At 40.1% G+C, this 16667-nt stretch overlaps 1 protein-coding gene across 1 annotated transcript in view; it reads right to left on the bottom strand.

Annotated features, from left to right (window-relative positions):
• PREP (prolyl endopeptidase) overlaps positions 1–16667 on the bottom strand; it is a 150632-nt gene that overhangs the window by 81306 nt on the left and 52659 nt on the right. Inside the window, exons 8-9 of the mRNA XM_015418225.1 lie at positions 12764–12955; positions 7337–7534 (exon numbers count right to left, since the gene is read on the bottom strand). Of these exons, the coding sequence (XP_015273711.1) occupies positions 7337–7534; positions 12764–12955 (390 nt within the window). The remainder of the gene's footprint in view (positions 1–7336; positions 7535–12763; positions 12956–16667) is intronic.

Genomic DNA, 16667 nt, shown 5'->3' with positions numbered 1-16667 from the left:
ACCTGTATAAGGGTCAAGAAGCGACAGTTAGAACCGGATATGGAACAACTGATTGGTTTAGAATAGGAAAAGGAGTTCAACAAGGATTTATATTGTGGAATAACTGATTGGTTTAGCATAGGAAAAGGAGTACTACAAGGATGTATATTGTCACCTTCCTTATTTAATATATATGCAGAGTACATCATGCAAAATGCTGGCCTGGAAGAATCACAAGCGGGAATTAAGATTGCTAGGAAAAAGATCAACAACCTCAGATATGCAGACGATACCACTCTGATGGCAGAAAGTGAAGAGGACCTAAAGAGCCTCTTACTCAGGGTAAAAGAGGAGAGCGCAAAAGTGGGCTTGAAGCTCAACATCAAAAAAACTAAGATCATGGCATCCGGCCCCATCACTCCTTGGCAAATAGAAGGGGAAGTCGTGGAAGTAGTGAAAGACTTCACGTTCCTGGGATCCCAGATCACCGCAGACTGTGACAGCAGGCATGAAATTAAAAGACGCCTGCTCCTTGGGAGGAAAGCGATGGCGAACCTCAACAGCATGATAAACATAAGATTCTGGATATAGCGGAGATGGACAAACTTAGCTTAATATTGAATAATAAACCAGAAGAGGTATTTTGGAAAAGATGGAAGATTGTATACGACTGGCTAAAACACAAGAAAAAAGACTGAATTGTGATAAATTTCTAGTGGAAAGCATATTTGAACGAAAGAAACTGTTTTTAATAGAGATGTATAAAACAAGAAAACTATAATTGTATGGATTAAATACATTGTTAAGGTGAAAATATAAAAAATAAATTTACAAAAAAACAACAACAGCATGATAAAAAGTAGAGACATCACCCTGCCAACAAAAGTCCGCATGGTCAATGCAATGGTATTCCCAGTAGTCATGTATGGCTGCGAGAGTTGGACTATAAGGAAGGCCGTGCACTGAAGAATAGATTCTTTTGAACTATGATGCTGGAGAAGACTCTTGAGAGTCCCTTGGACTGCAAGAAGATCAGATCAGTCAATCCTAAAAGAAATCAACCCTGACTGTTCCCTGGAAGGCCAGATAATGAAACTGAATCTCAAATACTTTGGCCACCAAACGAGAAGGGCGCACTCACTGGAGAAGACCCTGATGCTGGGAAAGATTGAAGTTCAAAGAAGACAGGGACAGCAAAGGATGAGATGGTTAGACAGTGTCATAGATGCAACGAACATGAAATTGAGCCAACTTCAGAGGACGGCGGAAGACAGGAAGGCCTGGCACGATCTGGTCCATGGGGTCGCGAAGAGTTGGACTCGACTGTGCGACTGAACAACAAAGTTAGAAATTATGTTAAAGTTTCTGGCACCAAGACTAAAGTTGCCAGCCTCCAGGTAGGACCTGGAGATCTCCCAGAATTTCAACTGAACTCCAGACAACAGAGATCTGCCTTCTTGGAGAAAATGGCTGTTTTGGATGGTGGACTATATGGAACTACATCTGGCTGAGACCCCTCCCTCCCAGGACTCCACACCAGTATCTCCAGGATCTTCCCAACCTGGAGCTGGCAACCCTAAGCAAGACCCTTCAGCCAAGGGGTGCAAGTGATTAGAAGTTTGTTTTTGTAAGCTGCCTTAAGCCATGAGGAAAGGCAAGATACAAATATTTTAACTAAAAAAAACTAACAAAACTTGGGGTCAGGGCCTTGTGAGTTGTAGCCCTATACAATGAGCTACCTTCCTGGACCTGACTTTGAAGGCCATATACGAACAATGCAAACATTTTACTTAATACTTGCCTTTGAAGTGCAGCTGATGTGATTTTCTCTGCATTGTTTTGATGATACAAGTAGGTGGGTGCTTCCATGTGACAAAGCTTGCAGTGTACTTTTAAAAAAAGGGATATCTGGCACATGGTCCAACAAGGAGACTGGTGCCAACCTCCAGGTAGCTACTGGAGATCTAGAATGACAACTGATCTCTAAACTACAAAGATCAGTTCCCTGGAGAAAATGGCTGTTTTAGAGGATGGACCCCAATTATACACTGATATCCCTTCCTTTCCTATACCCTGCTATTCCCAGGCTTTACCTCATACCTCCAGGAATTTCCCAAACCAGGGTTGGCAACCAGAGGTCCATAGTTTATGTTGGTCAATGACGGTATCAATAAAAGACTGAGACAGAGGTCCATAGGTTGCTAAAATTTGAGAACTGCTGTTCTATAACACCCTGAATCCAGAGGCTGTCACTTCTACACATCTCATTAGGGTAAGGTCTGTCTTGTCAACTATCAGGAGAAATCCTAAGCCAGTTTACTCGGAAATAAGTATACAACTGGGCTGACTCCCAGGAATGACTGCAGCCAGAAAGGGACCTAAATTAGATACATTTATTTATTTAAAACATTTATACCTAATTATCTGACCATTCAAAATAGCTTGTAAATATAATTAAATGACATAAATCCAATAAAACAGTATAAACCACACTTCTAGAGGTGTTGTTACAGTACAGCCTGCAACACTTCTGCAACTGTTGAAATGCACTGTCAATCGCCAAGTAAAGCCTTATTTTTCAATTGCTGCCACCACAGCCATATTCAGATAGGAGCAGCTTCCTGAAAGGGAAGCACCATTCAAGGCTCTCAGCGATCAACAGGAAACATTTTTTGTTCCACTAGTAGAAAAGGGGAGGAAAAAAGAATGGTTTAATCTTTAAGCTTGTTTGCTGTTTGAATTACATTACAAACCTGCTGATTCTACTGTAGGGTTGCTACGTGCCTGCTGAGGGTGGGAGATCTCCTGCCTGCAGCAGGCCTTGCTTGTCCGCATTCCATCAACCAGTGGAAGAAAGAAAACAAATAGCCATTGGGGACAGCATCACTTTTGGGAAAACTTGAAAGGGACCTCACTCCTCTCTAGAGCTTTCAGCAATTCCTAGAAAGGACTGATACTACTTCCAGGTTTCCCCCAGAGGTGAAATTATGCTGTCATTGATGCCCCTCCCCCCATGTCTCCCCACCCCAATCTCCCACTAGCTGCCAGGCCAGGCAACCCTTCTCTGCTGGCAATAACAACTGGTCTGTAAAGTATAGTGTAAAAGGACAAAGGAAAACTACTACTCTTGCTGAAGTAGTAGTCATCACTGCTGATGACTGGGTATTGAGCACAGATTTTTTTTAATCATTAAAAGCAAAAGTCAAGCTCTTTTTAATGATTCTTCCCATAAAATTACACCTTCCTGCTTATTAAACAGCTACCACCATAATCACCACCATCCTATTCCAAAATTATACTTCATGCCTATGAAGAAACCTATGGAAAGGGCTCCTTTATTGATTAGCACTTTTTATGCAGAAAGGATAATTATTGTAAAACCTATTTATTTTCAGAACACTGTGAGATACCATCTTAATGTCCCCACTTCACAGGTAAGGAACACACTTAATTGAGCTAAAATGGTAGCGTTATTCAATTAACAGAATGTAGGGCAGGGTTGGGCAAACTGTGGCTTGGGAGCCACATGCGGCTCTTTTACACATATTTTCTACCTCCCAGCAGAGCAGCTGGGGAAGCGAAGGGGAGGCATGCCTCCCTGATCGGTCTTCCCTTCCCCAGCCAGTGTTCCCCTCCCTGGGTAGGCTTGAGGTGAGGGGGAGCAGAGAAAGAAAGCAACTTTAACTTTAAATGCATTCTCAAAGCTCCCCCCGCCAGCAGATATCATTGGATAAATAAATATCATTATCAATATCTGTTTTTAACCCCATTTGTTTTTATTTTTGGCAGTCTCACTTAATGTTAATAACAAGCAAATTTGCATATTTTTCAATAAAAACGTGTGTAATATTTGTTCATGTCTTGCAGCTCTCAAACATCTGACGTTTATTCTATGTGGCTCTTATGTTAAGCAAGTTTGGCCTTCCCTGACGTAGGGGCTAATGTGTACGTTCTGTACAAGAAGGCAGAAGGCTGTACTTCTTCAAGCTGCAGGTCTATGTTCACATGTGTCAGTCTTTTCCTGACATAAAAAAGGGTCTGCACAGATAAAATATTTATTTAGTATGTTTTTCTACCTTTCCTCCAAAGAGCTCAAGCTAGTACACATCCTTCTCCATTTCTCATTCTCACAACAACACTGCGAAGCAGGTTGGCAGAAAGAAAGTGGGACTAGCCAAAGATCACCCAGCAAGCTTCACAAACGAGTGGGGAGTGGAACCTGAGTGTCCCAGATCTTAGTCCAGCACCCTGTTTATATGTTCCCTTATGAAAATAATTCCTTAGGTACAGGGGTCATTTCGTAGAAAAAGAGCTAGGGGGACTCATTAGCATAACTCATTAGCATATGCCACACACCCTGACATCACCAGAAGTGTGTCCTCCCCACAGCCGGCGGCGACCTCCAGCGAGCACCAGCAGGGAGCTCCAGGCCCCGCCCTCCCGCACCTCACCCGGGGGGATGGCGTCCCCCCGCTCCCCCCCCAAATGACCCCTGCTTAGGTATATAAAGCTGGCCTTTCAGGGAGAAGAGTTTAGCAAACCTTTTCCATGACACACTGAGGTACACCACATTGTACCTCAATGTGTCATGGAAAAGGTTTGCTAAACTCTTCTCCCTGAAAGGCCAGCTTTATATACCTCAGGAATTATTTTCATAAGGGAACATATAAAAGTCAAATTGCAGTACATAAACCTGCAGCAGTATAGTCTAAGAAAAGTTTTATTGTTGGATTCTATTGCATATATTAACTGGCCTTAATGATATCTGCTAAAGTGTACCGTCTCTCTGCAGGCCCATAGCTTTGGTGGGGCTTTTCGGGGCTCCATCCCCTTTCTTAAGGGGATGCAGGCAAAAAGGTGCCTTGCGGAAGGAGTGCTCTGACTGAATCGATCCCTTCCCACAGCTGCCTCCTTATTTCAACCCCTTTCCCCTCACCTTCCCCACCCACCCCCTAGGCGAGTGCACTGCGGAGGGGAAAAAAGAAAGTTTTATGCTGGGAAGCTCCGACTTCTGGCTGCTCACTCGCCTCCTGGCTGACCAGCTCACCCCACTCCAGTGGCATCTCTCCTCCCCACCAGCAGGCCTTCAGAGAACAGAACCCTGGTGGGGAGTCAAAGTCAAAGAGGCCCCCCTCAATCCCATCAGAGGATCCCTGCTCCCCCATCCTGATCTCTGGGAAAGGAAGCATCTCCCAGTCTCCCAGCTTTTGAATCCACTCTTGCCTCTGAGGGGCAATTTGCAAGTGACAGGATTGACTTCCCCCCTCGGGGAGAATGCAGGGAGACCAGCTCAGGTGGGACAATGCACTTGGATTGAATCTGACTACTCATGAATAAATGATCTCTGTGTTGATAGGCTCCCTGCTTCATCAACAGAAATCCACTGGAATATCCTTTTCGGACCACAGCAAGAATGTTTGCTGTGGAACGCCACCCCAAACCCCTTAAAAAATTTAAATCCCCCCCCAATAAAAATCCTAGCTATGGGCCTGTCTCTCTGTAATATACATCTTCTCTAGACTGAAATAGCTTATCTCTCATAAAGCAAATCAGAATAGGTTGGCTACATCTTGCCCATTTTGCTTACCTTTTGTTCATCTAGTGTTGTAAGCCAATTACAGTTTTGTTTTATTTATTTTGTAACAAAAAACTAGCAAAACAACTGTATGCTATATTTCCCGCAACATATTCATAAAGGAGACTTCATTTAAAATGTAATATATCTATTAGATGAAGTCAATATGCCCATACAATCCATCACAGGAAAATACAGAGGCCAAAGAGTAAATATACAGAATTATATATAGAAAGTCCAACACTTTTCCCAGGTAATTTTTCAGTGTTCCAGACCTCTGGTCCTTACTCAGGAATAAAGAACCACTGCTGAGAATCCATTTTCAGTTCCTTACAAGGTAATGCTTTTCTATTATTTCAATGTTGGGCAAGGTCTCCCTAGCTCTAACCAGCACTCTTATAGGTTACTACAATGTTACAGGACCAAAACATGCCTTTGTAGCCCGCTTTCCCCAAAGCAGGCTCAGACCATGCCTTTGGGCTTTTAAGAAAACTATTAAAATAAAAGCTGCAGTTTCTACACAAATAACAATTGATGGAATATGTATAGGGAGTAGTCATTCTCTGAAAGGCAACAGAAACAGCATCACTGAAGACTGTTTCATAAATTATAAATATAATCCTGTAAATGCTAGACAATCATACTACAAAGGCTGACTTAAATATGTTCAAAAAGTAACATTTTAATCTATGATTCATTTGTCAATGAAGGCTGTCAGTGGCTATACTCAAACATAATGATAAACTGTGGCCCATTCATTATGAGAACAAGCCTTAGAAATCTTCTGGTAAACAACCTACTCCAGCTCCTGCCTTAAGCTATAAGGCACAATAAACCAAGCTTTGTTATTAAATGAAGCAATAGTGGCTTAGATCAGGCATCATGTGAAAACATAGCCTTAACCAGGGGTCTTGTTGTAGAAAAAGAGCTGCCGGAGCTCATTAGCATAACTCATTAGCATAACTTATTTGCATATGCCACGCCCCCTGACATCACCGGAAGTGACAGAAGGCCACACCCCCTGACATCACCGGAAGTGTGTCAGAAGGCCCGGCTACTTACCCTCCTGCTTCATCCTCATTCCCAAACGGAATGAGGATCGAAGCAGAGGGCGGGGTAAAGAAGGGGGCGGGGCTTCACCACGTGACCGCCCCGCCCCCTAGAGGTTCTCTTCCGGAGCTCCGTACCTGAGAGCTCCCCCCCGACTAGAGCCCTGGCCTTAACTATGGTTAGTTTGTGAAACCAAGATTCAGCTCACAGACAATTTCTCACATTCTGGTTTGCTTCAACAAAGTCTACTTTCTTTTTCTCCTCTCTGTAGCTTGACAGGGTGTCAATGAAGAACAAACCAGGATTAAGCCATACATCATGCCAAACTACACGTAATAAAAGAACTTCAGATAATGATTTGACAGACCCTAACTAACTGTACTTAGTGGAGTGGCCTGCATTCAATAGTTAAACCATGGTTTTCCATAATGTCTGAACTGAATCTGTGGGTTTGTTGCTTACAAACCAGGATTCCATGTCACCATTTAATCCTTCCCCACAAGTAGGTAAGAAAATTCCCCAATACAGCAACATGTGTAAGGACCACTTATGGGATTTTATTTTACTGTGTATATACATATTGTAGCTATTTGTTGCTTCCACGCATGTGACTAGACTATAAAACTTCTATGCTCAATTAACACATATTACACATATTATGGTCTGTATTCCTTAAACCTGTGTACACATGTGTGGAAGGAAGACACTAAGTGATAAAACAAGTTGTCTTACCTGGTGATAAGAAGGATGTAAACTGATAAAATATTTCACTGTCTTTCTTTTGGCCACTGTATCCCACAATGCTGCCTACGTCCAACGGAAGTGTCTTGAGATGGGCACCAGTTGCTAGGTCATGAAGTTGCAGGATATTCTTCACATCATGGAGATAACACAGTACAAGGAAGTTGGATCTAACACAAGCTACCCATTCTGTCAACAGGAAAGGAGAGAGCAAGTTTTTTTTCCCCCCTCCAGAATAAACAGAAAAAATTGCTTTATAGTTATTTTTTAAAATGTGTAACTGGAAAGAATAATAGAACAAAGTTTGAATCCAGTGGTACCTTTAAGACCAACAAAGTTTAATTCTGGGTATAAACTTTCATGAAGAAGTGTGCATGAACACAAAAGCTTATACCCAAAACTAAACTTTGTTGGTCTTAAAGGAGCCACTGGACTCAAACTTTGTTCTATTGCTTCAGACCAATGCGGCTATCCACCCGAACCTATCTGGAAAGAATAATATAACTTCCCTTAGCTCACTAAGTCTGAGTGAAAATATATGCTTACTCGATTTTATCAGTTGTTTCATAAAAGCCATTATTGTCACATTTTGGTGTACATTTCTGTTTGGAATAAGTCTATACAATATGTAGAAGCACATGAAATAGAAAACTATATACTGTCTTTATTCTGATAGACAGATGTTTCATTTGTAGTCTTCATGGTTAGTAACAAAACCTTTAGAAGGCCATCTGGTTCTGGCAAAGACAACAACTTGAGAAAGTATTTCTAAATATAAGAGGAAACTATAGAAAATAAAAACCAAAACACATTATCACAAAATATAAACTGACAAGTAAACAGTCCTCATTCTTCTGTTAGTCTGGAATCAGAATTCAATAGCCAGCCAATACTGAAATCTTCTTTCCCCTGGGAGTATAATGCAAAAGTTCAGAATGATGTGGGCCAAAAAAGGTAATGGAAAACCATCAGAGAATTGTTGTGGTGGATTCATGAGGCACCAACACACCAAATATACAGGGTAAATCTTATGAACAAACGAATATGCAATGTCAAAACAGAAATGTATAACCTTGGTATAATCACTATTAATATCAGTGCTTAAACAACACCACGACATGGGAAAAACCAGATTATTAATAGGTGCTAGGTAGGTCTTCTTTTAGATCTCATAACCACAATCAAGCAGACCAACACAGCTACCCACCTGGAACAATCAAGCAGATTTACTCAAAGATTAATATTTCAGCAGGTAGGAAGTTCCTCCATTTTCCTTTGAAAATAAAGGACAGATTTGAACCCCTTTGACTCTTTTACTTGTTATATTTCTCAGAGCTACAGCTGTATTAAGAAAGGTCAAATAAGACCTCACATAATTGGGGATCTATCTCTGTCATCATTCAGTGTAGTTGTGATGGAGTTCGCGAGCTGAGGTTCAGGGTGGGTTTTTTGCTCGGGGGTTCATTTCGGAGCCTCCCAGTTTGTGAACCCTGGACCAAACTGGGCTTTCCCAGTCTGTGCCCATCTCTATAGCTGAATATGGATTTAAGCAAACAGGGTAATAGTGATGCTACTGTTAAATAAGACAAAGCTGCCCATTAAAGGATGCTCCAAACACTCAGCTCCCTGCTGTCAAAGTCTAATCTGGAGTTACTTTATCAACTTACTTTTCAGACAGTTAAAGAGAAATAAAGTGGTGATCAAAGTATGTTCTCCGAAAATATGTTTTCAACCCCTGCTAATTTTAGATATCCTGGAGTTCCTGCCTTATACGTTTTCCTTTTAAAATCATTCCCTTTATGTCCTTTTTCTCTTCAATTCACATAATACACTTCTAAATTTATCGCAACTCTGTGTGAAGCCTTTCTTTATAATCAACTCTTGTTTGGCACTTTGGTAGAAAAATTATTCATTAATAAATAATGACAGAAAACTGACACCTCTTTCCATTACTACGACGTCAACTACTACTGTTATCAATAAGAGCATTTACTACTCAAATTGGATGTTAAAAAGCAGTGCTGAGCTACGACACAACAACAAATGAAAGAACTTTTTTCTTTCTAGGAACTGAAGACTGATCCTATGGATGCTTGTAGACCTACTGCCTGAAATAGGAGTTGATACAAAGCTAAACATATCAATGAATGTCAAGATGTTAAAGTAATCCTTTACAAAAGTGAGATGACACTTGCCTTGCAGAAATTTGAAATACAACAACATGCGAAGACAAGAATAATTAAAAGAAAACAGTCACCAAGGGCCAATTCAGTGAAGAAGTCCTTCTCTACATTCAAGCATTTCCAATGGTTCCAAGGAACATAGCCAAGCCACCAATATCTCTTGCAAACCATGCAATTGCTGGTTGAGCAATTCCTGGGACAAAGAGGACTGGATGTTGTTGGCATATCTGTCATCGGTGGAGCTGGGATTGCTTGCATGTAGGACACAATATGTCAACAAGTCTTAAACTCCATTGAAAGAAGCTAGTTGTGACTAACTTCAGTTTCACTGCTCTCATTACCTGGGACTGGGCATATGTCTACAACTCTAAGCAGAACTTCCAGGGACAAAGTTCCATGGAACCAGTGGTCTTTGCTTTTAAATAAACATGTTTAATACTGTGCTGCACATAGGCCTATGAAAGCGGATGAACACATGCTGCAATAATTTACTGAGATGTTATCTTAATGTCTTAAAGGACACACGCAGAGTTTTAAAATGGTAAACCTAACCTTGAAACTACAGTTAGTTTATCTAATCTGCATAAACCGGACACTGTAAACACAACTTTAAAAAAGTTTTAGTGGCGTCTATGTCATATAACAGAAACAAAAATGAATACAGTAAAAGGCTTACAAATGTTACAGTACCAATACCATGTATAGAATGCTGTCAAAATGCAGCTTATTATACTAGGACAATGAATCACTCCATGCTAAGTAACCATTTAACCTTTGGATTCTTACACGTCTTGCTTTTGCAGAAAGCATTTCATTAACGTGTCATCTCTGTATCAGGTAAAGTCAGATTCACTTGATTGCAGAACTATCAGAGCAATACATTATTAACTACCTCCTGCTATAATTCTGTCTTTCCAAACCAAATCATGGAAATCACTAAAGCAATATGACACAATAGCAGGTTGGCCTTTTAGCACTGCAACAAGTTGCTCTTTAGGAAAGAGTTTTTGCTGGAAATGTGACTGGCTGAATACTGAGAAGCCGATGGTTCTTCTACTTCACAAGAAAGCAAACCCTGAGGGGCACATTATTTTTTAATACTGCTTATACACATTTCATCTGGGTAAGAACATTACATCCACAATAAAATGACACAATAAACTCTTCCTAAAATGAAAGAGGAATATTCTTATAACTAACAGCCTACCCACATTCCTCAGAACGTGATCCTTAAAGGAAAAGGTACCATTAAAAACTCCCCACTATTATTGTGCAGTAGTTGAGGTTTCTAATAAAAGCAGTCATGCTTACATAAAAAGAGTGAAACTACAGTTAAATTGCTGTTCCGGTACGGCGTCTTCGACGAGCGGGGGGGCGTTTGCTTCGCCCCGTCCCGTCTCGACCCGCCAGCGCTCTTTCTGAGCCCTCCCGACATGGGAGAGTTTGGCCAGCGCTCTATGACAGAGTGCTGGGGCAGGGGGCTTTGTTGCTGGCCCCTCCCGTGATTCGGCAAGCGGGGGGGTGCCCAGTAACGCCCTGAAGCAGGAGCGTGGAAGGGGAGGAACATGGCCGCCATGATCCTCCAAGAAGCGGCCACCCGGACTTTTAACGTTTTTGTTTTGTTTGAAGAGAAGAAACGACACTTCAAATTTGTTGTTGCAGACCCTTTCTAAAAGAATGGATTATGATACCCCCCTATGGATTACCTTACTATATGGATAAACGGCCGTAACGACATGATTGGGAGAGACTACCGAGATGAGCTGAGAAGGGGGTAAGAAAGAGAACTTTTTCCCAATGTTTAACCACTGATATATGGACTGAGCTTGGTGTAAAAGTATTTCCCCTAGGAACTTAAAAATACATTTAAGGTTTTGAAGTTTGGAGTGGCAGGAGGGAAGAAAATGGAGGCGAGAGACATTAATGAGGGGCTTGAACAGGAAACTAAAGCGTGTGACCTCTCATGGGAACAACTCCAAAACTGGTTCTTAAAAGAAGCGAGCATAGCACTAAAACTAATGATTGGAAATATTTAAACAAACAAGAAAGAGGAAACAGGGAAAGAAATGTGGATTATACTCTACAGGAATACAAAAACTGGCGTCATATGGAAGAAACCGCAAAAAATCATGACAAGAAAGAACTGGAATTTAGTATTGTTGTAATGATGGTTGACAAACGTATGTAATTTAATAACTTGGTCCGGACGTTTAGAGAATGATGTATGGAATATGAAATGATTGTGGAAAGGACAGAACATGAAAATTAACTTTCAAGCTCTCATCATAAGAGTAATGAATTTTTTTTATTTATTCTTTTTTTCTTATTGGTTAACATAAAGTATTATGATCTAATGTATTGTGCTGGATAATATTTTAGAATTGGGCAAAGGAAATACGATAATAGAATTTCTATTAATTTTATTAAGTTGGTTTAAGATATTATATGGTGGAGATTAAGGTAATGATCATGAGAGCTATGTAATGTTGTGTTGTAATGAGTATCTAAGGTGATGAGCTAAAGGTTTAAGATTAATATTCAGGACTGTCTACTTTAAGAATAATTTTGGTTATGGTATTTAAATTCAAGATAAGAATGGTTTCATGAAGGATATGAATTCCAAAGGATCTTAAGGTGACTAATTAATGGAAGATTATTTGAAATAAAAATAGACGTGGTTTTTGGGTTAAACTAGGGATGAAAAAATATGAAGTAAGATTATGTTAGATCAGATCAAGGGGTCTTGTAACTAACTAAAATGTATGGGCAAAAGAGAACGTAAACATATCAACTATAAGTATACCAGGTGATATATGTGAAGTGTGGAGATAATGGTTGAAACGTGATGTTATGTTTTGTGGTTTTGTTGTTGTTTGTTTGTATAGCATAAAATCCTAATAAATATATATTTTAAAAAAAAAGAAAAGAAAGAAACTACAGTTAAATTATCAGCTTTATAAAAGTTTTCTCAGACACATTCATTATGGCTGTACGCAATTCCTGAAAGTGTGTGAGTTTTAAGATCAGAATACCCCTCGCCACTCCTTTACACAGCTTACCGCTTTTATAAAAAAAAAGAAAAGAAAGAAACTACAGTTAAATTATCAGCTTTATAAAAGTTTTCTCAGACACATTCATTATGGCTGTACGCAATTCCTGAAAGTGTGTGAGTTTTAAGATCAGAATACCCCTCGCCACTCCTTTACACAGCTTACCGCTTTTAAAATACTCTTACCCAGAACGTCCCTGCCATGCTCAGGAACCAGCACTTTCCATTTGCATTCTTCAGGATCACTAAAGTCAATGTTAATTAATCGATAATTTGGAGCATGACGGTTTGTCTTGAAGGTGAACACAGTCCCCTCATTGGTGACATAATCATATTCTGCATCAAAGTTGTCTATCAGTTTCACCCACTGAAGAATACCTATTAAGACAAAAATAAATTATTTTACACTCTTTAAAAAAACATTTGTTATTAAGAGATCCAATGGAAAAGTTATTTTGAGTATCACAGTTGCAGTGGTCAGGACTGAGAGACTGCCACAAGGACCCCTGCGTTGGATTCTATGGCACCTTGCATTGCTTTAATTTTCAGCAAGCTGATTAGCCACACACCAGAACCACCAACCTGCAGATGTGAAGAGGCAGTGTCCCCTTTGCAGGTTGCTTGGTTGGCTAAGGGATACACATACACAATGCTCATACTGGTAGCAAGAGCAGTATTCATCCCCCAGTGTTCTTTGTGGTCTTTTGTATTCCTCCATACAAAAAAAATGATGTTTTTTCTTCACAAAAAAATGAACAAATCATGATGGAGACTTGGCTAAAACCATCCCCCTTGACATTGAGGTTTCTGTGCCCCCTACCTGCAATTCCAAAGCAACGCCAAAACAAACAGCAAATCCTCACTACGTTCATAACCCCCTTATGAAGTTTATTTGCTAGATATAGGTTCTGTTTACTTTTAACAGTGCATGCTTTTTCTCTTTAGTTTGCCGAGAGAACCTTAAAACCTAATAATCCTGAGCCATTCACTGCCTGCCTCTCAGAGACTTCAGTATGGATAAGGAATGACTGACAATTTTTAAATAGGAGAAAAATAGGTAAGTGATGCATATCTATCAAAGAGGGCACTCGTTTTGAACAGATTTTTAAAAGATTCATGATTGATTGAGTGGTTCTGTTAATTACTTTGTTAAAAGTTAATGTCTTTAATGTAAGGGGTGACTCAATCCCATTATAAACTGTTTTATAAAGCAATCTCTGAGAGGAGATGAATGGATACATTGATACAGCTTCAATAAATTCATTTTATATATGCTCAAACACATTTGTGGGAGCTAACTAATGGCATTGTTTCGTTAATTATGTTTCCAGTGCTACACCATGTGAGTCATAATTCCACTGTGTGAAAGCAGGTAGGGCCCAAAGTTCAGATTCACAATGGGTCCTAACAGCCAGGAAGGGGATAGTAAAGCAAGGGACACAGCACTGAAAGCAAACAGCAAATATCATGATTCACAGAAAATGAGCATTAATATTCACCTTAGAGATCTATGAAAATCCCAGAACTGCTAGCTAGGATGCAGCCATGCATACTGTAAGAATACACGTAATAATGGACATGACAGACAGAAGACAACAATTTATATATAAACTTCCTTTTGACATCTTAGTCTTTCAGACACATGAGCAACAAGGAGTTCATATGGCTGAGGACTGTACTGTTGGTCCAGTACTAATTCAGTATTGTGTACTCCTAGAGGCAGTGGCTCTGAGGATCTCAGACAGAGAATTTCTTTGCCCACATCTGCTATCAAAAATCCTTTACCTAGAGATGCCAGGGATTGAGCCTGGGATTTTTTGCACATAGCTTTTGCTATAGCACTGAACCATGCTCCTCCTTATTAAGACCCATGCAGTCTTACTTTATTCAGCAAGAACTCACTGAAAAACAAAATCTAGCTAAGGTCCCATTTTGGTATCATGGGAACCTTTTAGAACACCTTAGAGAGGGCTGGGCATATATTTTAAAACACTTTCATTAAGAAATAAAAATTGTGTTTATATTCTGAGCAGGCCTGTTTTTAATTGACAAAATGCAAGGCATTTTAATAGCTGTGTTTGGTACAGAAATGCTGCACACAGCTCAGTTCCATCACCATCTTCTTGTACTTTATTGCAGCTTAATAAATATGGAACATGATAATTAGTACTGACACTTGTAAATATGCAAAAGTAATAATTAACCTTAAACCGTCAATCAGCACTTTTGAAATTTCAGCGTGTTGTGCATGACAGCAAATAGCTTGGACCTAGGAAAGATGGAAATGGGAATTCTATGTTGCCACTCTCTCACCCCCTCTTAAAGACATACAGCCATTTGAAATCCATACAGCCTAAAATTTTCTATTGCTGTATGGACGTGTATAGAATAAAAATGTATCACTATTATTTTACTTTAAGTTGCTAATTATAAAAATGTCTTATAAGGCAAAATAGCACATCTAGAGCCTTCTTTTGTGAAAAAGTAGAATGGAATATCTTGCTGCTGTGTACAGAAAAACCTGCATTCTCAGGGACAGAGGAGGCAGGAAGCCAGAACTGTCACCTGCAATCAAAACACAGTTAAAACAAAAAACAAAAGTAGAGTTACAAAAGAAGAGAATTACTAACCACAGCAACATGAAAACAAAAGGTTTTCACATAAATTAACTACTATAGCAGGGGTGTCGAATGAGGGCCAAATCTGATATAAATGAGACCTTGTTGGGCTGGGCCATGTGTGTCATAAAATGTAATGCCAGGTAGCGGAGATATTAACTGTATGAATTAAAGATTTTTAAACTTTAAATAAAACATGCTTAAAACACTAGCACTCTTACAATATTTTGTTTATTTAACAGTCTCTGATAACCTACACCTCTTGCTTTGAAGTACTGCACCAAAAACTGGAGACAATGTGTTGTAGCAATCTTGAGTATGCTGTTCAGGTGTTGTTCAGATGTGTATCTGTAAGTTGCAAACCTACTTTTTATTTATTGATTTGATTTATTGACATTCAATACAGAAATCTCATGGTTGATGCTCTGAGCCTAAGACCCAATAGAAAACATGAAATGACTGGGCATTGTGAGTTTGTACATAAGTTGCTTCGTGAACTGGTCAAGAACATGTGAAGGCACCATGACACAGAGAGAGGGCTATGTGTCTGTCTACAAAAATAACTACAATTCCTATGAGGCAGTGCAAGGATAGAGAGACAGCAATGTATAGTGGTCAGTATTAGACCACTATCAGAGAAGTGTAGGTTCAAAATCCCCAGTCTACAAAGGAAAATGTGCTGGGTGAACTTGGTCTGAACACACACTCTCAGCCTAATTCATCTCACTGGCTTGTTGGTATTCCTCATCTCAATAGTTCACATTGCTTTCCTACTAAGAAAGACTGGATCATAAGGGCATGAACACAGTGATAAAAGGGGGAGTGAACCCAGTTGCACCCAAGAGAGCCCTGGCATAATGAACCCAACAAAACACACACTATAGCAAAGCACACAAAAGCTCATACCCTGAATAAAACTTTGTTGGTCTTAAAGGTGCGTTGTATGTCCCCTGAGTGACTGAAGCAGTTGAGAAAAGCAAGGCAGGAGGAAAAGGAGGAGCCTCAGCCAATGGAGGGAAAGAAAGGCTTGCTTTTGTCTCCTGTGCGATTGAGGCAGCCTGGCCAGGAAGCAAGCTCTGGCTCATTCCCTCCCTCCCCCTTGAGGAGGAGGGGGAGGAGTCTCAGTCAGTGCAGGGAACAGAAGCTTGCTTATCTGTCTCTCCTGTGATTGAGAGTCTGGCAAAGCAAGCTGAGATGTCATGGGAGCAGCAGAACTGGAGAAAGAAGCAGGAAATGACCAGTTCCTTATAGGCCTGATAGGAGCCCTCCGAGGGTCTGATCCGGCCACGGGCCACATGTTTAACACCCCTGTACTATAGTAATGTCACATTATTATCTGGAAAAACTGTATTTTGTAACTTTTAATCATGTTTGTAACTTGGTAGATGACAAGGTTATAATGATTAATAGTACGGCCTTTTTTGTTCAATGGGCATGCAAGATCTATTCTATTGGTTGGGGTTTTGAAGACT

The sequence above is a fragment of the Gekko japonicus genome, unplaced genomic scaffold (genome assembly GCF_001447785.1).
Source record: "Gekko japonicus isolate JY-2015 unplaced genomic scaffold, Gekko_japonicus_V1.1 scaffold2907, whole genome shotgun sequence".
In the NCBI taxonomy this organism is placed as follows: domain Eukaryota; kingdom Metazoa; phylum Chordata; class Lepidosauria; order Squamata; family Gekkonidae; genus Gekko; species Gekko japonicus.
Note: the sequence above shows the minus strand (reverse complement) of the source record. Positions and strands in the feature narration are given on the sequence as shown.